The sequence below is a fragment of the Lachancea thermotolerans genome (assembly GCF_000142805.1).
Source record: "Lachancea thermotolerans CBS 6340 chromosome C complete sequence".
Taxonomy (NCBI): Eukaryota; Fungi; Ascomycota; class Saccharomycetes; order Saccharomycetales; family Saccharomycetaceae; genus Lachancea; species Lachancea thermotolerans.
The window spans coordinates 489,134-512,569 of NC_013079.1; the positions used below are offsets into that span (position 1 = coordinate 489,134).

The following is a 23,436-nucleotide window of genomic DNA, read 5'->3' on the forward strand; positions in this document are numbered from 1 at the left end:
AACTACCCTGCTGATTTACAAACAGGCCGCTAATTCGGCGCTACCATCTTTTAACTTAGTTCGAGTGACTAGCAAAACCGGTGGTCTTGCCTGAAGTGCTTAGGCCCTCCATCTTAGAAGAGACGCCACCAGCTTGGGCCTGAGGGACCTTGATGTACTTGGAGGTGACTGGCTCCAATACAGCGTTGTAGACGTACTTAGCGCCGCTAGTTTGTGGCAGAGCCAGGTACACCAAGAGTAGGGTCTTCATGAACCAGTAGAATGGGACCCAGTATAGGATGGCCTTGGACCAGAACTCAATTACGTTCAAAAAGGCGAACACAACCCAGTAGGTGAGCAGTTCGGTGTCATCAGCGCCACCTGGGGTCTTGAGCGCAACCAGCGAATAGTAGGTTGGAATAACAAACCCGATGAAGTTGGACAGGATCTCACCAATACCACCAACGTTGATGAAGATTAACAGCAAGTACAAGGATGCTGCGCCTAGTACGCCGTAAGACTTAGGAAGCTTAGTTTTCGCTTCGAACTGTTCCAGAACTCCGTTACCGGCAAATTTCTGTATACATGGATTTTAGGTTAGTACTTGGTATGCTTGGTGGCCGCATAGGTAACTCCTTTTTTGTCGAAGTTGCAGTTCTCCTATTTTCTGGAGAGATCGACCTTTGTCATTGTATAACATACTTTGTCTAGAGTATTCAACTCATCTTGAAATGCTTTGACGTAGTCTCCCATGTTTTCGTGCTAATGTTATCTTGTTTAACTCTGATATAAAGGACTTCAGGTCAAGAATTCGGGGTTGGAAGAAAATTCCTTAACCGATACCTTAACTTATATATAGATATCTGGGCTTTACCCTTTAATATGACAAAGCGCAAAATTACATTATCATCATGTGATGTCTCCTTGCTTCATATTGTTTGCCTTAGAAGTCGCTTTCAAGAAAAAGCGGATTTAGCTCAGATGGGAGAGCGCCAGACTGAAGTCAACTTCGGTCAATTTGTAATCTGGAGGTCCTGTGTTCGATCCACAGAATTCGCATTGTTTTTGTTTTTGGAGACGTAAAATATGCATAGAGCTATATTGAGTTAGTTTTGGCAGGAGTTTTTACCTCCAGCTTACGGTATTTCAAAATAGTATTTTCTTGTTCACATGAGAGCGATTTCCTTGATAGTAGCGCCTTTGGGATCGTCGTCGTCATCGTATGTGCCCTGAATACAAACGAGAACGAATCTTGGGGGAGGCCACGAAGCTCCTGATTCCTTGGAGACGGGGTGCTCAAAGGCTTTATCACTGGTATAGTTAGAATAGTCAAAGGTGAAATGCGTGGAATTGCTGCGTGGAATAACAATTTTCGAGCCTCGCTGATTCTCTTCCGCATACGGCTCAGATGGGGATATTTGCAAATTGTGTAGTATTGTCACAAATTTACTCTTAAGCAGAGACGATTCAGGTGAGAGCTTTGACAGCTGCTCGATGTCGAGCCTTTGGGAACTCAGCAGAAGACGGTAATCTTCTTCGAAAAACCGATCTTCAGTCTCTGACAACCGCGAAGCAAGTTCTGAAGCGGGCGCTGTGTAGCCCAAAATCTCGACGCGCTTATCTGGTCCGCTCGACTCCATAACACTAGACGCCTTCTGCAGTGCCTGCTCGATGTCCCCTTTATAAGGCACCATCGCAACAGAAATGTTGCGCGCGGGGCGCCGTCCCCAGAGGATCATGCCGCCGGTCAAATTCTGCTCATTACCGGGCCCCAAATCAATAAGGATCTTGGCGCACACGTTTTTGTCCAACGGTTGCCAGTGCGTGAAGTTATTGCCATCAATAACTGAGTAAATCACATCTCCTGGAACGCCTGCTGTGAAGTTCGAAACCTGTTTCCCCTCGATTAGGTTACCATCTATGTTTAGCAGAGGACGGAACAGATCGACTGTCAAATTCTGGCCTGGCTGCAAAGTGATCCACTGGACTGGCACTTCTTCGCCTTCGTGAACATGCGTCATGTGCGGCCCTGTGACATCTCGGTCATGGATGAAACTGCGGTCAATCAATTTCAGATTAATGGGTTCATCCCCAATCTTGTGTACTATTGTAGCTTTTTCATCCCCAATAATAATGTCCAAGACCTGGCCCATGTATTTGAAATTGTTTATGGCAATTCCCCCTTGAAGCAGAGGCAGTTTTATAGGGTTGAACTTCAGTAGCCGTGTGATCTTCTTTGTTTGTTTATCAACCTCATATGAATACCTCAGGCCCGTCAGGCCAAATAGCAAGCTTTGCAGATAGCCCCCATTGCCAGTCAAAAACGGAAAAGCTGGCTGGGTAAAGCCATTAGTTAGAAAGTTATCATCAGATTGCTCACTAAACTGCGCGAATGGTGCTCTGAGGTAAGGAAGAACAGATTTGTAAAGATAGCTCTGTGACGAACAGCCATGATTTAAAAGACCAGCCGCTGCCGCTACAAAAACGGGATAGGTCATGGCAGGTCCACTAGGAGACTGGCGTTCTGAATAGTAGTACAAATTGCGAATTGCGTTGTCCAAAATTGTCTCGTCTGTAATGTAGCCTAATGGATATGTCATAAGCATTACGTCAGCCTGCTTAATCTCAACCGAAGCATTCATGCCGGAGTATTCCAAAGTTATGTTGGACTCTGCAATTGGAATAAACATTTTGTCTGACACCTCAACCCACCTAGGATCGATTTCTTCTTGCAAATGGTTACCAACGTCGGTCGCCCACTTGAGAAGTGTCTTGATCCCTGCATTTGTAAATGCACCATTGTTGATGAAGTTGGCATACTCGTCAGGATCTGTCATGTTATGAGTTTCGTATGCGTCTAAGGACGAATTGAACTTGACGTATGCTGTAAAAAACTGGGCTGCGTCCCTTACCAAGGGCCAAGTTGTTTCCCTCAAGTACTCATCATCTACGCCAGGCGCGCCATTGAGGTAAACCAAGAACGAAGCCATGGCGATATCAATGTTGATATGATACTCATAGTTTACGCAGGGTCCCGTGGATGTGCAGTTGGCGTATCGCCCTGATGTCCAAGGATATAAAGCGCCAGGATATCCGTACTGCTGAGCATTGAGTCTTGCCTGTTCATGAGTATTTTTGCGATAGTCAACCATATGTCTCGCGATGTCGGGAAAGAATGGCAATAATGCGGGTAGAATCCAAATATCCGCATCCCAGAATATCATTCCTCCGTAAGAATCAGAGCTAAGACCCGAAGATGGTAGCGGCAAACCTCTGGAACTTGAAATATTAAACCTTCTAGTGTTCGCCAGAAGATGGAAAAGTGAAGACTTAGCAGACAGCTCAAGCAAACTGTCCGAAGGAATTTCAATAGAGGCGTTGTCATATAGTGATACCCATTCATTATGATGTGCTTGAGTTATCAAATCATATTGGCCACACTGTGAGTGAACAATATCTTTGGCGGCCTCCATGTTGGAAGCCGTCTTGTTGTAACGATCATACTCAGTTGACACGACGGCAACATATTTTTGAATCGTGATGGATGGTTTTTCACAGCTCAGCGTCAGGAAGTTCTTACGCGATACAGTGGTGTTCATGTCGCTCAATTGAAAAATGCAACCATCTGCCTCTGCTGGACCATCAAAACGCAAAGAAGAGTACAGGGCGGCAGAAGAGTAAGGGACATTGTCAGGTTCAACCTCCATGTAAATGCCTCGGGAATCATAACCAAGGTCTCTGAGAAAAGTTCTCCTGGAGGTTGAATGATTGAATATATCGGAAACTTGAAGGTCAAGTGTCTTCAGACCGCTGTCCGGAATTAGTGACAGTTCCAGCTTCAATACTCCAAGCGGATGAAGGATTCTGTGAGCCAGAACGGTGGATTTAATATGCAAAAGCCCCATCCAGTCAAGTTCTGTGGTGACAGTGCCTGTGAGCAGAGAAAGATTTTGGTGGTAGTTGGAAACATGCTGTGGAAGCACGTCCTGGGCAGTAAAACGAACGGTGTCATTTTTAACTGAAATCTTCATATCGGTCCACTGCGGAATCGCGGAGAGAATGGTCGAGTAGCCGTCAGCATCAAGCTCAGGAAAATTAGTTGAGTTGAGGTGGGGTTGTAGGCTGTAGAAATCAGAGACAAAGGCTCCGGCGAATCGCTGGTTTCTCAAAGGCCACCCATTGTTGAGAGCACCGGGGATAGATGGATCTGGTGTCCAAATGTTGTAAGTGTCAGGCGCGTAGCCGAACCCAACGTTAGGGATTCGCGAGCCCAGGAAGCCATTGGCAACGTACGGCTGACGAGAGTAGGTGTTTTCCGAAAAGAAGACCGTTCCGACAGTCCAGTTGTCTTCGTCATAGTAGGTATCTTGAGAGTCTGTCAAAAGTTCGTAAAGGGACTCGGAGCTCCTCCGCCGCCATTCGATACGCGTATCGTGATGCCTGTGCGTGCGGAACACCTTGCAAGGGAGATGTGGCTTCCTGGGCAGCTCGCCCGTCAGTAACCATCTCCATCCTGCCGCTGCAACACACGTCGCCAGAATCACAAAGATTGCGCGCAGTCCTGGCAATGACCTAGCTATGAGACTTGTAGCGGTATGCTTTCGCGTTTTATGCCTAACGCTCATAATTTAGACAAAAAAAGCACAAAAAAACTACCTCGCTTATTGCTGGTTTGAGACCGTAGGTATTTGTGTGCTTTGTTTGGATGCCTGTCATATCCTTAAGGGAACACTTACTAAAGGCTCGAAACGGCGCAGGATCTTAAGGTTGAATAAGCTTTGTGACGTTACCCGCACTCATCAATGAGACTCCACGGACTACTATAATTAACAACAATGGGAGAGATGAGCTCGGAGTTCAGCCCGAGAAGGGAATGGTATGTGCTGGTTTATGAAAAGCTCTTGAGCTGTTAGAGAGGGAGAGTTTTGTCGCACCGCTGGTGTGCCTCCTTTTTTTTAAGAACGATATTACGTACAGCATCTCAAGAATCAATATAATAAACCACTTCAGGAGATCTGACGCAGAGCGCAGAAAATACTACCAGACCACGCTAGCGAGTGGATGGTGAAACGCTTGAGGCACATACGTTCCGTTTGACAATTGAGCAAACTGCTGGCTGTCTGCCACGACCGAGACTGGTGTTCCCCGCGATGTCAGAATGATTGCTAGAGAGGAGGCAGACGTGGCTTGCTATTGTATATTGGCGCCTCGAATTTCTTTCGGCATTTGTTTACTACAAAGAATATCTGAGCTCTCAGCGCATTCACATAGAAGTGACTAGGCGCTGGCGATCGGCCGCGTCAGTGCACCACAGAAAATAAGTGCGCTTGAATTCACTACACTTCGGCCTCTCTGGAAAGGCTGCCTGGAGTAGTTTTCACTTGACTACTTGGCTCAAAGCCTTGGTATGTTACAGGTACGCAAGGATTGCCAGTGAATAAGAACTACATGCAAGAGGCATAAAATACAACGTTCGTCCCAAATAAAAGGATTCCAGGCAGAAAAGAGCCGAAACCCGAGCGGACTAAGTTGGATCAGCGACGTTTTTAAAAACCTTCCAGTGCTTTTTTGTTGTAAACGACACATAGGTTGGCTTATGACAGGTTTTCCTTTTCAGCCCGTCGAAATGCGCCCAGGAAAACTGCTACCGGAAGATATGGAGCTCAGCGAAACGTGAACCAGCTGCGAAAGTTCTTCTTAAAAGCAGCGAACTACTTTCATATTAATAAATAAATAAATAATAATTTGTGTATATATATCGCTCTAAGGTGCTGCCTATGCCGGAAGATAAACTTCAGCGGCTAACAGGGGACAAAACCAACAGGCTGAGAGGATAAAATGGCACCAAGAAATTGCGTACTGATTAGAGCTTGAATGTCCATCATCATTCCTTTAAGAATTGAACAAGAAGCTAGTGCCGCCGTGCTCTGGCGCCCCTGAGACTACGGTTTGAAGGGCCCCCGCGTTTGGATAACATGGGAAAACTGCCATGCAACCAAACGCGGCTCACTCTCGCGAAGGCGCACTCCGCCTAACTTGGCGCTCGTTTCCACAAAAGACCGCACTTCCCGACACCAAGGTGTCGAGAAAAACCCTCTACGACACGGAAGAGAGCTGGCGCTTCAACAGTTTTTCCCACAGCCGAAGACGGTGCCGTGCCAAGCCACTATCTACACAGCAGATATGCTACAGGTCATCATCTCTATAATCACTAGGAGATTCAAACAAAATGCCTTGTGGTTTAGCCGCCGAGACCAGCTAACCACGTGCCGCTGTTACCCGACTCTCAACCATTCGGCCAATCACAGCTCCAGAAAAACTGCAGTTTTCCAGAGCCGGGTAATTGACCTATCGGGGCACGTGATAATGGTACGGAAAAAAATTTGAATGCGGGCTGTCTCAGAACGCGCCGCAGGAGAAGAGCGCTCGCCCAATAGTAATGCGCTATTCGTGGCCGCTCTGGCGCTGCCGTAGCGCGCAGCGCAGAGCGCTGGAGCCAATGCCACGAGTAGAGATGCGTTGTTTGCAGGAGGTGCGAGTGTGTGGCCCCTTTTAGAGAATTTTTCATCCAAGTACCTCTCAGTTCCTCTGGAAGTACAAAAGTGAACTAAGACATAGACGAGTTTGTTCGATCGAGTGCTCAAGAAGTCCAGCAACAAACGGTTACGGAAAAAAGCTCATCCTTTCTTATATATTCCTTGATATTTTTTTGGTCCGCATCGCATCTCCTGTTTCGAGCACCAAATTTCCTAATTTCTGCTGATTGATTTGTTGAAAGCACTACTACCAACGCTACCACTCCCAATACAATGTTGTCTCGCTCTGCTCTGCGCTCAGCCGCCAGATCGATCGCCGCCGTCAATGTCGCGCGCACTATGAACAAAGTTGCTAGACCAGCCTTGATGGTCGCTGGCAGAAGATACGCCTCTGCCAAGGCGCAGCCTACTGAGGTCTCCTCCATCCTGGAGGAGAGAATCAGAGGTGTTTCCGAGGAAACTAACCTGAATGAGACCGGCCGTGTCTTGTCCGTCGGTGACGGTATCGCCCGTGTTTTCGGTTTGAACAACGTGCAGGCCGAGGAGTTGGTCGAGTTCTCTTCCGGTGTGAAGGGTATGGCTCTGAACTTGGAGCCTGGCCAAGTCGGTATTGTGTTGTTCGGTTCCGACAGATTGGTCAAGGAGGGTGAGGTTGTTAAGAGAACAGGTCAGATTGTTGATGTCCCAGTGGGTCCCGACATGCTGGGCAGAGTTGTTGACGCCTTGGGTAACCCAATTGATGGTAAGGGTCCTATCGAAGCTGCTGGCCGTTCCAGAGCTCAGGTCAAGGCCCCAGGTATTTTGCCTAGAAGATCTGTGCACGAGCCTGTTCAGACCGGTCTAAAGGCCGTCGACGCTTTGGTCCCAATCGGTAGAGGTCAAAGAGAGTTGATCATTGGTGACCGTCAGACTGGTAAGACCGCCGTCGCCCTGGACACCATCTTGAACCAGAAGAGATGGAACAACGGCTCCGACGAGAGCAAGAAGCTGTACTGTGTTTACGTCGCTGTTGGTCAAAAGAGATCCACCGTCGCCCAGTTGGTGCAGACCTTGGAGCAGCACGACGCCATGAAGTACACTGTCATCGTCGCCGCCACTGCTTCTGAGGCCGCTCCTCTGCAGTACATTGCTCCTTTCACTGCCGCCGCTATCGGTGAGTGGTTCAGAGACAACGGCAGACACGCCCTGATCGTCTACGACGATTTGTCCAAGCAAGCTGTTGCCTACCGTCAATTGTCTCTGTTGTTGAGACGTCCTCCTGGTCGTGAGGCTTACCCAGGTGATGTTTTCTACTTGCACTCCAGACTTTTGGAGAGAGCTGCCAAGATGTCCGAGAAGAATGGTGCTGGTTCTCTGACCGCTTTGCCAGTCATTGAGACCCAGGGTGGTGATGTGTCCGCCTACATTCCAACTAACGTCATTTCCATTACCGATGGCCAAATTTTCTTGGAGGCTGAGTTGTTCTACAAGGGTATCAGACCTGCTATCAACGTCGGTTTGTCCGTCTCTCGTGTCGGTTCCGCCGCTCAGGTCAAGGCCTTGAAGCAGGTCGCTGGTTCCTTGAAGCTTTTCTTGGCCCAATACAGAGAAGTCGCTGCCTTCGCTCAGTTCGGTTCTGACTTGGATGCTTCTACCAAGCAAACCCTGGCTAGAGGTGAGAGATTGACTCAGCTGCTGAAACAGTCCCAATACTCCCCAATGGCTGCCGAAGAGCAAGTCCCACTGATTTACGCCGGTGTTAACGGTTACTTGGACAACATTGAGCTATCCAGAATTGCCGAGTTCGAGGGCTCTTTCTTGGCCTACTTGAAGTCCAACCACGACGAGATCATCTCCGCCATCAGAGAGAAGGGTGAGTTGTCCAAGGAGTTGTTGGGTGCCTTGAAATCCGCCACTGAGTCTTTCGTTGCCACTTTCTAAGCTGTGTGCGATGCGCGGAGTCATTGACTGGTTCTATATGAGGCTGTCGCTCACTGTCGCTCCATTTGGAATATCCAGAGCTCGGCAGAGATCTTTTTACTACAATTTGAATCAAATCAAAACAACTAAGGAAGCAAGAAAGCATATGACTTTTACGATTGGATGAGTAACCAACTTAAAAATCTAAGTATATACTAAAGACTAGAATATCTTATAATTTGAAGTCTAGTGATCTTTATCAACTCTCAGGCTTCTCGATTCGACGCAAGTAGTCCTCGGCACTGCATATCGCGCATTATATTGAACTAAGATTGGATACCATTGGGCTATGCACGTGAACGTAGCGCAATTGATTATCACGTGAAGATATATAAAGATTCAATTCGTCATCCTGTCAAGGTGATGATGCTCTTCCATAGATGCCAACACAGCTCCTCTTTAAATTGGCTTGGTAAATTCCATTTTACGATTCTGGTTACGCATAAGGCACCACCAGTATCGAGGGTATAATTTTTAGGTTCGTTGATTCGGGACATGACTACTACGCCTAAACCTAGCAATGGTGCTGATGCAAAAGCCAAAGAGCAGGGATCGCTGCGTGTAACCGACGACGATTTATACAGGCATTCGTCACAGTATAGAGTATGGTCTTTCACTCCTGAACAACTCACGCAGAGAAGAGCCGAGGTCAATGCAAGAGCTACAGCCAAGATTGAGCAAAATTTGCGAGCATTTAGAGAGACCCACCTAGCTCTGACAGCAGAGGAGCTTGCTGCCATAGAAGAAAAGGCAGTGCCTGTGTCTACAGAGGAAGAGCTGTTACTCGTGAGCTACTTTGCACGCATGATTTTGTCATTCGCAGGCAAGATGAACCTCCCAACAGAGGTTGCTGCTACAGCAGTATCATTTTTCCGAAAGTTCTACCTTTCTAATTCCGTCTCAGAAATCTCTCCTAAAGAAGTGTTTCACACAGCCCTCTTCTTTTCCTGTAAATCTGAGAACTACTTCATTGGTGTCGAGTCCTTTGCCAAGAAAGCAAAGACTAACCCCAGTGCAGTTTTAAAGCATGAGTTCAAACTTTTAGAAAGCCTGAACTTTACCCTTATGAACCACCACCCCTACAAAGCCTTACATGGTTTTTTCTTGGACATTCAAAGTGTTTTGGCTGGTAAGGTTGATATGAACTATATGGGTCAAGTTTACACGGACTGCAAGAAAATAATTACAGATGCTTTGCTCACAGATGCCGTGTATTTTTATTCGCCGCCTCAAATAACGCTGGCCGCGCTGTTGATTGCTGACGAAGCACTGACGATGAGATACCTGCAGATGAAGTTTATGATTACCGAAGAAGGTCCCACTGAAAACTCACAAGGTGAGAAACAAGATTCCAAAGAGGGTGCTTCGATCTCTATTCCAGGACAAAAGCTCCTCGAGATTATAAAAGAATGTAAAGAAATTATTTCCAACAAGGTTGCCCCGCCTAAGGAGGATGCTGTAAAGGTGACAGCAAAGATACATTACAGCCAAAATCCACTCACAGTACTCGATCGCCTGAAGAGGCAGAGGGAGTCTAATAGCACTGGAGCTACTCCTGGACAAACACCAATACCAGAAGATAGTCAGACAAAAAGGCCAAAGACTGATGGGGCAACAAATTGAAATAAAAGCATATAAAGGAGAATTAGTGGTTAGTCGTTCAATTCGTTTCTATTTACAAATGCTTGTGAATTAGTACACAGTATATTGTCTTAATCTAAGGTCCGGAGGGAAACCACTCAACCCAGATGTTAATGCAGGAAAGAAGTATGAACTTGCGCGTCAAACGAAAGTCCATCAAAAAGGTAAGGATGAAGCATTCACGCCTTTATCAAAACGGGAACCTTAGATTTGTCTCCGAGCTCCTTTCTTTCATCACTGTCCGGTCCTTCTATAACTTTGTTTGTCATCATCTTGGCTTTAGAGAGAGGCTCTCCTTTACAAACTAGGTCCATTTCCTTGGAGTCAAGCGTCTCGTACTCCACAAGGCCTTGCGCCAACCTATGTAGTTCCTTACTCCTTTCATTCAAAAGTTTCCGAGTTCTCTCTTCCGACGCTTTCAAAACTTCGATGACCTCGTTATCCGCGATATCCCTGATCTTCCCTGACCAGCTCTCCCATTTGTCTGCTAGATTCACAGGGCCAACTTGCTCGCTCATACCATATTGTGTGATCATAGCTCTAGCTGTGTTAGTGGCGCCTTGCAGGTCAGACCCGCAGCCGCTTGTAGTATTCTCTTTCCCGTAGATAATTTCTTCCGCAATTTTGCCACCCATGCAGACATCAAGACGAGCCAAACATTCTTTCTTGGTGATGTCGACTTTGTCCATCTCAGGCAATTGAAACGTGATACCCAAGGCTCTGCCTCTGGGCAAAATCGTGGCTTTGTACAACGGCGTTGCACCAGGGGTGTACATGGCCATAATGGCATGGCCCGCTTCATGAAATGCAGTCGCCTTTCTGGTGGCCTCTGTTAGCACCATAGTTTTTCTCTCTGCACCCATCAAAATCTTGTCTTTTGCCCATTCAAAGTGGTTCATATCAACTGCAATAGCATTCTGTTGGCAAGCATACACTGCGGCCTGGTTGACCAAATTCATCAGTTCTGCACCAGAAAGACCTGGTGTGCCTCTCGCAATGATAGTGGGATCCACATCTGACGCTAGAGTGACTTTCTTCATGTGATGCTTCAAAATGTCAGTACGTCCACGCACGTCAGGCAAGTCCACGTTCACAACTTTATCAAATCTCCCTGGTCTAGTCAAAGCTTTATCCAATGATTCAGGGAAATTAGTGGCTCCAATGATAATAATACCCGAGCTCTGGGAGAAACCGTCGAGCTCAACAAGCAGCTGATTAAGTGTTTGTTTTGCGTATGCTTGATCTTTTGGGTTCCTCTTGCCACCAATTGCGTCGAGTTCGTCAATGAATACAATTGCAGGGGCTCTTGCCCTTGCTTGGGAAAATAGTTCACGAATGCGCTTTGCGCCCACTCCCACGTACACCTCGTCGAATTCAGATCCTGACATGAAAAAGAAGTCAACGCCTGCTTCGCCTGCAGTAGCTCTTGCCAACAAAGTCTTACCCGTTCCTGGGGGTCCTGTTAGAAGCACACCTTTTGGTAGTTTGCCACCGAGAGACTCGTACTTGGTAGGATCTTTAAGGAAGTCAACGATCTCTTCTAATTCTGCGCGAGCTTCATCACACCCACGAACATCATCGAATTTGACATTAGTCTTGGCAACATCAACGGATTTGTCTGCAACCTCGGAAGATTTCAAAAGTGTCGTATTTTCAGTAATGTATTTGAAGCCTTCTGTGACTCCATAAGTGACCAGGCCAAATACTACTAGCCACTTTACCCATCTCGACACTATTGTGAATGTCGATTCTGTGACAACGACATGAATGGGCTCTTTACGCGACCCGAAGTATGGGTTGTAGCCAGTGGCACCACCGGTGGAGGCCGATGCCGTTTGCTTTTGGAACTCGGCTCCACCTGACGCACTCCCCAGCCGGGAAGTAGTGCCGTTCAACAGGGATTGCTTAACTACCTCGGCATCTGCATGTCTTCCAATTTTTTGCAACGCCTCCATGTAAAATTTCATACATTCTGGCGAAGAGGCGATTCCGGGTGTCTCGAATCTCGAAACAACATACTGCGGGTAGTCTGATCTCAACAAAAGCCTATAAAACTCCGCTTGTGCTGTAGGGTTGTTAAGGTCTTTATTGGCTAGCTGCTCATTTTGTGCTAGAATTGCGTGCGAGACTGGGCTCGAATCTGAAGCCTCGCCGCCTTGTGGGGTGCCTGAGGTATTAGATGCTGCCGCTCCCCCCAAGCTTCCGGGGCCGGCTTGAGATCCTTTTTGCGTGCTGGGGTTGTTGTCCGGCCCGCTTCCTACGGTAGAGTACCGGTGACGCTGTACAAAGCCTCTCCTCATCAGAAGGGTCCTTCTCATCCCGCACGCTGCAAGGAGCGGCAGTCTAGATGCTATGGGTCTAATGATCCCACCATTAATTAAAAGCGAGTTCACTATAACTCTCGAAAGACTCATGGTGATTAAACCAGACGCCAAAACTTTTCAAACACAAGTCTTGATCGCCTGCTTTTTTGGCAAATACCAATAATGTCGGTGTGAGTGTGACAAAGTCAAGTGGCAAATTTTTAATCCTTTAAAAGCATACTTTTGGACGAAGGGTTAAATAGGTTAAGTTCGTCAACTTGGAAGGGCCTTTATTACAAGTCTTGTAATTATTCTGTCATCAATACAATAGCAGTCCTCAGAAACACTGTCTTGAAAAGTACGTAAATACAAAAATAGACAGCGATATGCCTATATGCAATATTACAAAATGCCCAATTCTGTGATATGTAAGAAACAATCACTAGGGAAGGAATGCATCAAGCAACCCCTCCATTAGCTACATCGGGCCAACATGCTTGTTCATGGATCCCTTCGCGAAAAGCGTACCGAGATGCAAACAGCTAAGGGTTCATTTTCGGTACCGCGGAGGCTTGAAGAAAGAGACCGTAAACATGCGTGCCGAATTAGGGTGCTATTAGACTACGTGTTGTCTTTCTCAGCCTGAAATTCAACCGCTAAATCTGTGAAATCCTCAGTTGGATTTATTTCAAACCCATGTTCATTAGCCAAGTGGAGGAGGCAGATGAAACAGAAACTCGTGGACAAGTCCTTTTTTCTCTCGCCATTGTACATAGTGCTGATGTTCTCAGCTATGTCAGTAAACTTGAGGGTCGACCGCCCCGCAGCATCCTCTTCATTCACTTGTTGTTCACTGTTCTCCTTCTGTTGGGCTTGGAGGGTTGTGCTTATAGACTTCCAGATGTTGTCCTTCAAACGTTTGACGTCAACTTTCTTTGACACTCGAGAATAGGTGACTTTACCCTCTGGCATGCCAAATGGCTGTGTTAAGCCAGCAGAGCCTCCCGGGGGCGGATCTATAGAGCCAGAGTCGAACTCGTCGAGAGCCTCGCTTCCGAAAGCCTGGTTAAAATCGACCTCGCCATCATCAAACGGATTTTGCAAACCTGCGGTCATATCTGGCCGGTCTATCTCTTCTTCCATGACGTTCTTCTCTTGTTCCCTCATTTGGTAGTTTTGGGCCCAGAAATTTTGGTCAGCAAGCTCTGCAACTTGACTGTCCTCATGCGCATCAATTTCGTCGAACTTTAGAATTCCGCCTGGCCGCTGGTTGTCGGCTTTCGATTTTCTGTGAGAGAAAAAGCTCATATGCTGTTGCGGCTTAATAAAAAGCCTTGTAACCTTCTGTGTCGAAAACTGATAATCATCAGGAAGCAAGTAGCGGGTGGGATTTGTTCGCAGTTTTTGGGGCATTTCTATATTTGCCTTCCTTTTGTTATCGAATATCTGTTCTTCAATGTTATTAAAATTAAAGAAGTCAAGCGTGAACTTCTGCTTAGGAGGCTTTTTGGGCTTGTTGGTATCTCTTCCTTTTTCGCTGCCTTGCGCATCGCCATGGGTATCGTTTGTCGCATTATCGTTTGTTTTTGGTAGGAATCGGTCCTTAAAATTTCGGACTTTCCAGTGCTCGCGACCCCTCCAACTTTTCTTCATGGTCTCATCAAAGTATGCCATAACATCACGATCCATAACGGCCGTTATAGGGTCAACGGTCGATCTATCGCCATCAGTGGCCCCTGAATGATCGCCGACGGGATCATCTATCTGGTCGTCCTCCATAGCACCAGCGTCTTCGTAAAGGCCAGCGTCAGCGCCAAGGCTGCCGTCATCATGGAGGTCATAACTCGCGCCTTCGTCCTCCTGTGGATCAGGAATAGCGCTTTGTAGATCTTTCTCCGTCAGGAAGTTATCAAACTTGCTATTGACATCGTCAATAAAAGATTTGGCCTTGTTGATGTCTTCAACAACATCCTTCAAGCTTTTCATCGAAGGGCAAATTTCTGCTTCATTTATTAACTTGAAATCGATGAAGTCCATGCCCAGCGCCAGGATCTCATCTTCCACATCTATAGTTTCATGATCAGAACCATGATTGGTACTCATATTCGAATCATGCGAGTTCGATGCTTGTTCTACGGGCCCAGATCCTCCCAGCACTGACCCTTCAGCTTCCTCATGCGAAGAGTCGGACACTACAGAATCTTCATCCATCTCTCCTGATATATTCGAAGTCTCGTGTTGCTCAACTAAATCAGGTTTCCCAGAGTTTCTTTGGCTGTGACTTGCTGTTGCATCAAAAACAACTCTAGCAGAACTATCAATGTGAAGAGTGTTGAGTAAAAGGCTCTTGGCACCACCTTCGTCAAAGTCAGCCAAAGCTTTCTTGAAAAGAGGGTCAATGCTAAGTTCTTGGTCGAGCTCCCTCATTCGAAGAGTCTCAAAATCTACCAGCGTAGTCTCTAACACGCGATTGTAATTTCGTTTTCGGCTTGTGGTGTCAACTTCATTGGATATTGGCAGGCCTGTGCTGGGATCTATTGTTACTCCTCCTTCAACAACGTTCTCTATCGTCTTAGCTCCCTCTGCACCACTCTCATCGTCGCCTTGTTGTTGTTGGTTTTTACGTTGTGCGAGACCACTGAGCAAAATGCCTGTTTCATTAGCGACCGAATCCACTCTGGAGGAGTAGATCTTGACACACCCGTCTAGAGTTGCAGAAGCTTTCTGGAAGTTGATGTTATCCTCTGCATCTTTGAGTACATTCAAGTCATGAAAGTAATCTATAAGTGCAAAGTTCCAGCTGTTCCTGGAATTAATTTTATTGTCGGTAGCCATTTTGATCCATTGTTCAAAGTTGGCCATCATAGTGGACTTGTTTGTGAAAAGTCCCCTATCATCATCGTCCGCCACTATCGTATCAGCCATGATGGTCCTAATGCTACTTGGCGTATTCCCGAAGCCTCTTACTAGGACTGCTTGGTACAAGACGTTTAATGCCATCGCGAGTTTCCAAAGTGTTTACATGTCTATTGTTTCGTTCATTATGATATATACATATTGATGTGATGTGGTCCAACGCCTGTCACTTGCGGTTCTTCAGGGCCCTCCTCAAGACCTTGTAAAGGCCTAGGCCTCCCAACGAGGTGAGTGCAAGTATGAAGGCCTGCAAGTACGCCAGGATCTTTTTTTGTCTTTGTTCAATCTGGATTGCCTTGTGATAAGGAATATCGGCTCTGAAGGAAACCATGGTATATAATGGAAGCCACCTATCCTTCAAAACCCTGCCAAGTAGGGTATCAAGCTTCTTGCGCAAAAGATAGAGGTTTGAGATAACTCCGTGTGACATCTCTTTGTAATTATTTTTCGCGAGCTTGATGATAGATACAAGGTCAGTGTGCCTTTTGGAGCTGTATTCCTCAAAGGCAGCAGCGCGGTTTCCTGAGTGCTTGTCGAGCAGCTGCATCAATACTCTCACATCTTCGAACCCACAGTTCATTCCCTGTCCGTAGAACGGAACCATGGAGTGGGCAGCATCGCCTAAGATTATAGCCCTTCCTTGAGATAAGTGATATGGGCTGCACTCGACGCACATCAAAGCACCGCGCGGATGGTTCTCAAAAGCATCCACAGCCTGTTTGAGTCCAATAATTTCGACAGCATCAGGGAAGTTATTAGTGAGGAAGTCCTGGATCTTCGAACGGGTGTCGAGACCTTCAACAAGAGACCAAGGTCCGAAAAAAGTTGAGGTGAAGGATCCGTCTCCGTTGGCGAGTGCAATCAGCATGTAGTTGCCACGCGGCCAGATGTGCAGGTGGTTGGGTGATATGGCGAATTTGCCGTTAAACTTGGGATTGTGCTCTTTAGCTGGCGGCACGTAAAGTTCGATGTAGCAACAGTCAATGTATTCTTGCGAGAAGTCCATTCTGAGCTCACGCTGCATCTGGGAACGCGTGGAAGAGTAGGCACCGTCGCACCCGAGCACAAAGTCGAAAGCGTACTCCTTAGCGGCAGAAGCTGCGTTCGTTGTGAATACGCATGTCTGCTTTGCATTGGGGGTAAATTTGATCTGAGACAGTTTATGACCAAATTTTAGTGCAACGTTCTGCAGGTTGTCAACCTCATCAAGCAAACTATTGTTGAGAACGCCGCGATCGATGGAGTTAATACATTCACCGAACAGCCCGTAGTTCTGAGCCTCCTGGTGGCCCCTGAGATTGTGAATCATGCGGCCTTGCATTGGAATGATATCTTTCAGTACCCGCTTGCTGATTCCTTTGTCAACGTATTCTAAAGACGTGATGCCTCTAGCTGAGATTGCAAGGTTGATAGATCTTAAATTTCTGTCCTGTGTCGTCGCGAGTCTTGGGTCTAATCGGTAATCAAAAAGAGTGACTTCATATCCTCTCTTAGCAAGAGCAACGGCAGCGAGACACCCCACAAGCCCTGCGCCAATAACTGCAACCGTCTCAGGCATCTATTCTATAGTTTATTGGTCTTAATGGTCTTTGTCAGTTTGAAAGAAGGTCAGGCGACGGCGACAACTATTATAAGTACATGAGAGCCTGAAAAAAACCAACGATCACATATAACGGAGTTAACTTCTTCAGCGGCTAATGAGTCGATAAATGAAGGAACAATAGAGCTGTCCTCTTCTTTGAGAGCGTGCTTCCACAGGAGATATCAAAATTATTGGCTAACATGGACCCCGTTGTGTTGACACGGCAGATTGCCCGCTCTCTAGGTACCAGAATACGCGAATCGAGACCCGTTAATGCATTTCCGCATGCTACAGGAAGTTCTAGCGCGTCAGTGCTTGTTTCGAGTCAAAGAGCATATTCCATACCGTAGAACATCTTATGAACTACGTGTCACTCGACCAAGCTTAAGATTATGTATGTTTTGTAGTACCAAGATGGTCAAGCGAGTGCCAGTGAATCCTCAGGTCGATCAAGAACTGACCCTCAAGTTTGTAGTAAAATGTCAGAAAACACAATAAAAATAAACTAATAGACACAGTAATTACTTTAATATCATAACAGAGGTTGTTTTTTTTTTTTCTCAAATAGATTATTGCATTGTTCAGCTCTCGAGATTAAACCCAAACTATTGCCGTTTTCGGGGTTTTATCAAGCGCCGATTAACAAAGGGATGGGACAGTAGCTTTGTGAACGCTACAATGAATGCGATATTAGCAGCGAATTGTATTGACTCGCATATGGGGGGGGGATGAAAAGGCATAACTAGATGTTCTCGACTTGCTCAACCTCAGCCTTGTCGTTCCACTCAGCGTTCTTGACCGCTAGGCGGTGATGACGGCCCAGAGGAGGTTGCCTGATAACGTTCTTTCTGCGCAGAACATACTCTTGGAAGTTGGGCCACAGTTCCAAGAACTGGTAGCTTATACGCTTTCTCAAGGGCACGTCAAACACTTCGTCCAGTTCTTCAAGAGTCAGCTGCTTGGTCTCGGGTAACAAGAAGTAAACCAAAAACCAGCCCACAATGTTCCAGCCAGCGTAGAAGCCGAAGGCACCCTGTGGGTGCAGCGCGTTTAACATACGGGGCCATGTCACGGATAGAATGAAATTGAATCCCCATAGAACGATAGTGAAGAAGGAAGCGCCGATGGCACGCACGTACAGAGGGAACACTTCACCAGCGACAACAAATGGGACGACACCGCAGCCAAAAGAGTAGATAGCCGAGAAGACGTAGATACCCATGGAGACGATGCCGACACGGGTCTGCTGGTCGGGGATCCAGAACGCAAAGCCCGTAACAAACAGGAACAGGGCCATGGCGGGGAAGGTGGACAGCAGCAAGAAACGGCGGCCGAAGCGGTCGATCATGAAAAACGCGGGGATAGCAAAGAAGAAGTTAATCAGACCAAAACCGAGGGAGCTGCACAGGGAGGAAATCTCGGAAAATCCAGACTGCAGAAAGATGGCGGAGGAGTAGTAGGCGATGATGTTGATGGCGCAGAACTGCTGCATGAAGGCGCAGATGAAGGCGGCCAGCATGGCGTTACGGTTACGCCTCACGGTGAAGAGCTCGCCCAGACGCTTGATGTAGGGCTTGTCCAGGGACTCCTCCTCCAGCAACAGCACGTGCTGGTAGAACAGGTCGCGGCAGGCCAGGAGGCGGTGGGGGCGGATCTGGACGGTCGATTCGTAAGCCTCACGGTAGCGGCCCTTGCCCATGAGCCAACGGGGGGACTCCGGGCAGTAGGGGATCTGGAACAGCACGAGGACTGCGGGAATCATGGCCGATGCCAGCATCAGTCTCCAATTCAGCCCGCCGTGCACGGCGCCGGAGCCCACCCTGTAGAAAATCAGACTGAAGACGTACCCCCACATGATGCCGAAGGCGGTGAAGGCCTGCCAGTTCATGCAAATGATGCCGCGCAGCTTCTTGGTGGAGCACTCGGCGAGGTAGATGGACACGGTGGCGGACTTGGGCCCGATGCCGAGCCCCAGCAGGAAACGCATGGCGAAGAGGTAGTGCCAGCCGCGGGTGCCCGTGGGGGCGAAGGCCTGGAGCAGGCACGTGACCGCGGAGATGACGCAGGTCCAGAAGATGACGCGCTTGCGGCCCAGCCAGTTGTTGAGGAAGTCGGTCATGAAGCACGACACGCCCGCGCAGCACAGGTACGGCGCGCCGTTGATCAGGCCCTTGAGCCAGTCGTTGCGCTGCGTCTCCTCGCCCAGCGACATCACCTTGGGGTAGAACAGCTGCGCGCCGTTGATCACGGTCTCGTCCATGCCCTGCACGGCCGCGCCCATGGCCGCCGCGCAGATGATCGCGATCAGCTTGGGCGGCATGTTGCGCAGCGGATGGTACTGCTCGTCGTAGCACGCGAGGCGCTCCTCCTCCGTGAGAAGTGACATGTGGTCGTAGTGCTCGGGCGACCGCGCCAGCACCGCGGCCCGCGCGAAGATGTCGTCCTCGTTGGGCAGCTCGTACTTGCGCGCGAACGCGCGGCCCATCTGCGCCACCTGCTCCTCGGAGTACTCCGCGAGCACGTTGTCGGGGATCGCGGCGTCGCCGAGCGCGCCGGCGCCGGTCGTGGCTTTCTCGGAGTCCGCGAACGACCCGGACTCCGCGTTTTTCTCGAGCAGTGGCGGCGCCACGTCGTGGTGCGACATCGCGCCCTTGTCGTCGCTCGACGAGATCGACGGAGGGCTTGCAGGCATGCTTGGCGGGGTTTTGGAGTCTTTGTCGAGTTGCGAGTGTTCTCTTTGGTCTTTTCTTGGCAGCTTGTCACTCGAACGTTGAGCTGCGGGTGTATCTAGCCACGGAGTAAAAGTCGGTGTTATTTTTCAACTTAGCCCAGTTGCTTTCACTGAACTTGATAATTCTTGCTTAGATGTTGACCGACCCTAATTATTCCATTGAACCCTCGAACCCTGCGTCCTTTATATACTTACCGCTCCGTGCGCTGTGCGCTGAACATGAATCCTCATACCACGTTCCGCCCGCACATCCCGTCCGCGCGTCCCTCCCCGTGCCCACCCGTACGTCCCCACATCATGCTTGTTCCTGCATTCTCGCGTGCCATCCAGGCTTGCTCGAGTGCGCGCGGGCTGCAAGCCCCGCGTGGAGCCCCTGCGGCCTAATGGGCCTGAGCAACTCTCGGAGACTAGCGCTGGGCGCGCACGACCGCAATAATTCTGGGGCAGAGGAGGAGGCCGCTCGGGGGTTCTAGATCTTGGCCGCGGCACGACGCCTTCTAGTCCGTTGCCCATGGTTACCACGTCATTGCTACCCGCGACAAACAAAGCGGCCGCGTAGTCCTGCTTTCGGGCACGCGGGCGCGCGGGCGCGCGGGGCAAGTTGCAGCGACGCGCACGCTGGACGAAGCCGCCAGGTCCTGGCGGCGCCGGAGAGCTAGTACACAGCGAGAGACGCTAGCGGGCCTCGCTTTGGCCACATGCGCGCGGTTCGGGGCCCGAAGGTTGCGATGCGGTTATAGCGCTCGATAGCAAAGCGACGCGACAAGGGCGGCAGTGCCGTAGAACGAGGCGTGCGTGGCGTGATCGTGGGAGCACGCCGGTTGTGGTGGCGGCGCGGGGAGGTCTATACGAGGACAGCGCGCTGGGCGCGGAGATGTGCCTGCAGCAATGCAGCAACGGGGCTCCAGGATTTTTTGCGTGGGGCGGGGTCGTGGGGGGTGAGGGGAGTGTGGGGTGACGCGTGAGGAGCGATGTGCGTGGGGAGTGACCTTCTTGTCACGTGATATGCGTGGGGAGTGACATGCGTGGGAAGTGACATGCGTGGGAAGTGACATGCGTGGGAAGTGACAAGCAGGTCACGTGCCGACGTGTCGAGCGATCGGCGTCTGTAGCGATACAGGCACGTGATACCAAGCTGGAGTCACGTGGCTGGTAGTCACGTGGTGCCCGCGCCCCACCCCTTAGCTGCTCTTCTCGGCACTCCACAGAAACGCGTCCCACCGCCCGCGCACACCGTCCCACATGTCTCGTCCCTTCCTCGCCCGCTACATCGCCGTGCCCGCCGCGGGCTTCGCGCTCGGCTTCGCGACCTTCCTGCGGGCCTGGCCCACGCCCCACGCCGGCGACGACGGCCCCGACAACGAAACGCTCCAGTCCGCCACGCTCAAGCGCCCCGCCGAGCAGCAGCGCCTCGACATCCTCGAGCACCTCCAGCAGCATCGCATCTACGCAGACCTCATCCGCCGCGACAACATCCAGCAGTGGTCGCAGAGCGAGAGGATCACGCGCCCGCACCGCGACTACCACGTCGGCCAGGGCCTGCTGTACGGGCCCGGCAGCCTCGAGATCGACCCGCTGGTGCTGCACGACCCGGACGCGCAGGAGCTCGTCGTGTTCTACCACCTGGGCCGCAACCTGGCCAACGAAAAGGGCGCCGTCCACAAGGGTGTCATCTCGCTGCTGCTGGACGAGGCCCTGTGCTACTGCGGCTTCCCGTCGCTACCCAGCAAGTCCGGCGTGACCGCGCGGCTCGACCTACAGTTCCACCAGGACGTCCCCACGGACTGCACCGTCGTGCTCAAGGCCCGCGTCCAGGAGGCCCGCGGCCGCAAGTGCATCATCACGGGCTCGCTCCACACGCTGCCCTCGCGGCCCTGGTACAGGCCCTTCGGCGGCGAGTCCTCGAAGACGCTGGCCACAGCCACCTGCGTGCTGGTCGAGCCCAAGTGGTTCAAGTACGTGAAGTGGCTCAACGCGATCTGAGCCGAGCGGAGCTGTGCTCTGCTGTGCTGTGCTCTGCTCTCTCCGGCTCTGTCCCGTGACCAGTGATATGTAAATAATACTTGATTTCATTTCCCAGGTTTCCTCTACAAAAGTTTATCCAACTTCTCGTCAGCCACACCTGCCCCCACGACGCCGGCTAGTTGGACTGATTCTACCGCTGTACACTACCGACCGCTTGCGGCGCTTACATTTCAAAGTTGGCTTCAAACATGAGCGACAGTTCTGGCGATGTCTACTGCTCTAAGGAGGAAACTAGCAAGGTCTTCCAGAGACTGGCTTCCAAGCAAGACAACAGGGTGTGCTTCGACTGCGGTACCAAGAACCCCACGTGGACATCCGTGCCTTTCGGCGTGATGCTGTGCATCCAGTGCTCCGCGGTCCACCGTAACCTGGGCGTGCACATCACGTTCGTCAAGTCCTCCAACCTCGACAAGTGGACCGTCACCAACCTGCGCCGCTTCAAGGTCGGCGGCAACCACAAGGCCCGCGACTTCTTCATGAAGAACAACGGCAAGCAGTTCCTCGGCACCAACGTCGACGCCCGCATGAAGTACACCAGCTCCGTGGCCCGTAACTACAAGGCCCACCTCGACAAGCGCGTGGCCCAGGACGCCGAGCAGCACCCGGGCGAGATCGTGCTGTCTGCCGAGGACGACGCCGGCGACACCTCCTCGGCGTCCAACTCCGCGCCCTCGTCCAAGAACAACAGCGTGGACGACTTCTTCTCCAGCTGGGAAAAGCCTGCCGCGGCCACTCCTTCGCCCAAGGTCCTCACTCCGTCCAGCACCGGCAACTCCAGAAATGGCTCCAAGACCTCGATCCTGTCGGGCAGCAGCTCCAGAAGAAGAACCACGGCCGCTCCCGCTGCCGGCGCCAAGAAGCACTCCATCCTGTCGTCCAGCCGCAAGACAACCCGGGTTTCGGCCCAGAAGTTGGGCAAGGGCGAGGCCTCGGACCTCTTTGACGACTTCGAGAAAGCCGCGAAGCAGGAGGAGGCCGAGCAGAAGGCCGCGCCCCTGGGCGCTGCCGCGGGCGCCACGCGCGCCGCTGCGAGCGAGAAAACGGTCTACAGCCAGCCCAAGCCTGTCAAGATGGGCTCCACATACGACGACCCCGAGATCTCCGAGTACAACGACGGCATCGCGTTCGACCAGGTGAAGGCGGGCTCTTCCGCCGCGACCGTCGAGTCCGTGCAGCCGCAGCTGGCCAAGCTGGGCTTCGGGATGACCATGAACGACGCCAACACGCTGGCCGCCAAGGCTAAGGAGGCCAAGCGCGCAGCCTCGGGCCCCAAGTACACCGGCCAGGTCGCCGCCCAGTTCGGCGGTCAGAAGGCCATCTCCTCGGACATGCTCTTCGGCAGAGGCTCGTACGACGAAGAGGCGTCCAAGGAAGCGAAGGACAAGCTCAAGACCAACTTCAACAACGCGACCTCAATCTCCTCGTCGTCCTACTTCGGCGAGGAGGACGAGCAAGACGAGTTCGGCCGCCCCGCGGCGCGGTCGCAGACCGGCGGTGCCGGCTTCGTCGAGTTCAACAACGACGCGGACGACGACTTCCAGGTGCTGAGGGACGCGGTCGAGCAGGGCGCGCAGAAGCTGGGCAACTACCTGCGCGACTACCTGAGAAACTGAGCTAGTGAAACAAGACGCGGCCACGGCCACGGCCACGGTCACGCCCGCGCGCGTGCGCGCGGGCATCGCAAGGTCGAGAGAAAGTACTTACGTAACGCGACGTCGGCGCTGGCAGCTGCGCGATGCCGGCCAGCGTCCCGACAGGGCCCGC

At 50.6% G+C, this 23,436-nt stretch overlaps 10 protein-coding genes and 1 non-coding gene across 11 annotated transcripts; 5 read left to right on the top strand and 6 right to left on the bottom strand.

Moving 5' to 3' along the window:
- Window positions 1-55: 55 nt before the first annotated feature.
- On the bottom strand, window positions 56-732 carry YOP1 (Yop1p; the record flags this gene model as incomplete). Its single annotated transcript, XM_002552424.1, has 2 exons — window positions 56-556; window positions 682-732. The coding sequence occupies 2 exons, from the start codon at window positions 730-732 to the stop codon at window positions 56-58; spliced, it is 552 nt and encodes a 183-aa protein (XP_002552470.1).
- Window positions 733-945: 213 nt separating this feature from the next.
- Window positions 946-1,038, top strand: KLTH0C05654r. Its single transcript has 2 exons — window positions 946-982; window positions 1,003-1,038. It is a non-coding gene; the product is annotated as a tRNA-Phe (tRNA).
- Window positions 1,039-1,145: 107 nt separating this feature from the next.
- On the bottom strand, window positions 1,146-4,604 carry ATH1 (alpha,alpha-trehalase ATH1; the record flags this gene model as incomplete). The annotated part of the gene is made up of 1 exon (XM_002552425.1): window positions 1,146-4,604. One exon carries the CDS (start codon window positions 4,602-4,604, stop codon window positions 1,146-1,148), a length of 3,459 nt encoding a protein of 1,152 aa, XP_002552471.1.
- Window positions 4,605-6,788: 2,184 nt separating this feature from the next.
- Window positions 6,789-8,435, top strand: ATP1 (F1F0 ATP synthase subunit alpha; the record flags this gene model as incomplete). The annotated part of the gene is made up of 1 exon (XM_002552426.1): window positions 6,789-8,435. The coding sequence occupies one exon, from the start codon at window positions 6,789-6,791 to the stop codon at window positions 8,433-8,435; it is 1,647 nt and encodes a 548-aa protein (XP_002552472.1).
- Window positions 8,436-8,969: 534 nt separating this feature from the next.
- CCL1 (TFIIH complex kinase subunit CCL1) lies at window positions 8,970-10,097 on the top strand (the record flags this gene model as incomplete). The annotated part of the gene is made up of 1 exon (XM_002552427.1): window positions 8,970-10,097. The coding sequence occupies one exon, from the start codon at window positions 8,970-8,972 to the stop codon at window positions 10,095-10,097; it is 1,128 nt and encodes a 375-aa protein (XP_002552473.1).
- A 197-nt stretch (window positions 10,098-10,294) lies between these two features.
- YME1 (i-AAA protease YME1) lies at window positions 10,295-12,529 on the bottom strand (the record flags this gene model as incomplete). The annotated part of the gene is made up of 1 exon (XM_002552428.1): window positions 10,295-12,529. One exon carries the CDS (start codon window positions 12,527-12,529, stop codon window positions 10,295-10,297), a length of 2,235 nt encoding a protein of 744 aa, XP_002552474.1.
- Window positions 12,530-13,039: 510 nt separating this feature from the next.
- On the bottom strand, window positions 13,040-15,418 carry BRN1 (condensin subunit BRN1; the record flags this gene model as incomplete). The annotated part of the gene is made up of 1 exon (XM_002552429.1): window positions 13,040-15,418. One exon carries the CDS (start codon window positions 15,416-15,418, stop codon window positions 13,040-13,042), a length of 2,379 nt encoding a protein of 792 aa, XP_002552475.1.
- An 82-nt stretch (window positions 15,419-15,500) lies between these two features.
- On the bottom strand, window positions 15,501-16,892 carry BNA4 (kynurenine 3-monooxygenase; the record flags this gene model as incomplete). The annotated part of the gene is made up of 1 exon (XM_002552430.1): window positions 15,501-16,892. The coding sequence occupies one exon, from the start codon at window positions 16,890-16,892 to the stop codon at window positions 15,501-15,503; it is 1,392 nt and encodes a 463-aa protein (XP_002552476.1).
- Window positions 16,893-17,658: 766 nt separating this feature from the next.
- On the bottom strand, window positions 17,659-19,608 carry KLTH0C05808g (sugar porter family MFS transporter; the record flags this gene model as incomplete). The annotated part of the gene is made up of 1 exon (XM_002552431.1): window positions 17,659-19,608. One exon carries the CDS (start codon window positions 19,606-19,608, stop codon window positions 17,659-17,661), a length of 1,950 nt encoding a protein of 649 aa, XP_002552477.1.
- Window positions 19,609-20,889: 1,281 nt separating this feature from the next.
- MRX3 (Mrx3p) lies at window positions 20,890-21,630 on the top strand (the record flags this gene model as incomplete). The annotated part of the gene is made up of 1 exon (XM_002552432.1): window positions 20,890-21,630. The coding sequence occupies one exon, from the start codon at window positions 20,890-20,892 to the stop codon at window positions 21,628-21,630; it is 741 nt and encodes a 246-aa protein (XP_002552478.1).
- A 230-nt stretch (window positions 21,631-21,860) lies between these two features.
- GLO3 (ADP-ribosylation factor GTPase-activating protein) lies at window positions 21,861-23,285 on the top strand (the record flags this gene model as incomplete). Its single annotated transcript, XM_002552433.1, has 1 exon — window positions 21,861-23,285. One exon carries the CDS (start codon window positions 21,861-21,863, stop codon window positions 23,283-23,285), a length of 1,425 nt encoding a protein of 474 aa, XP_002552479.1.
- Between the last annotated feature and the right edge of the window lie 151 nt (window positions 23,286-23,436).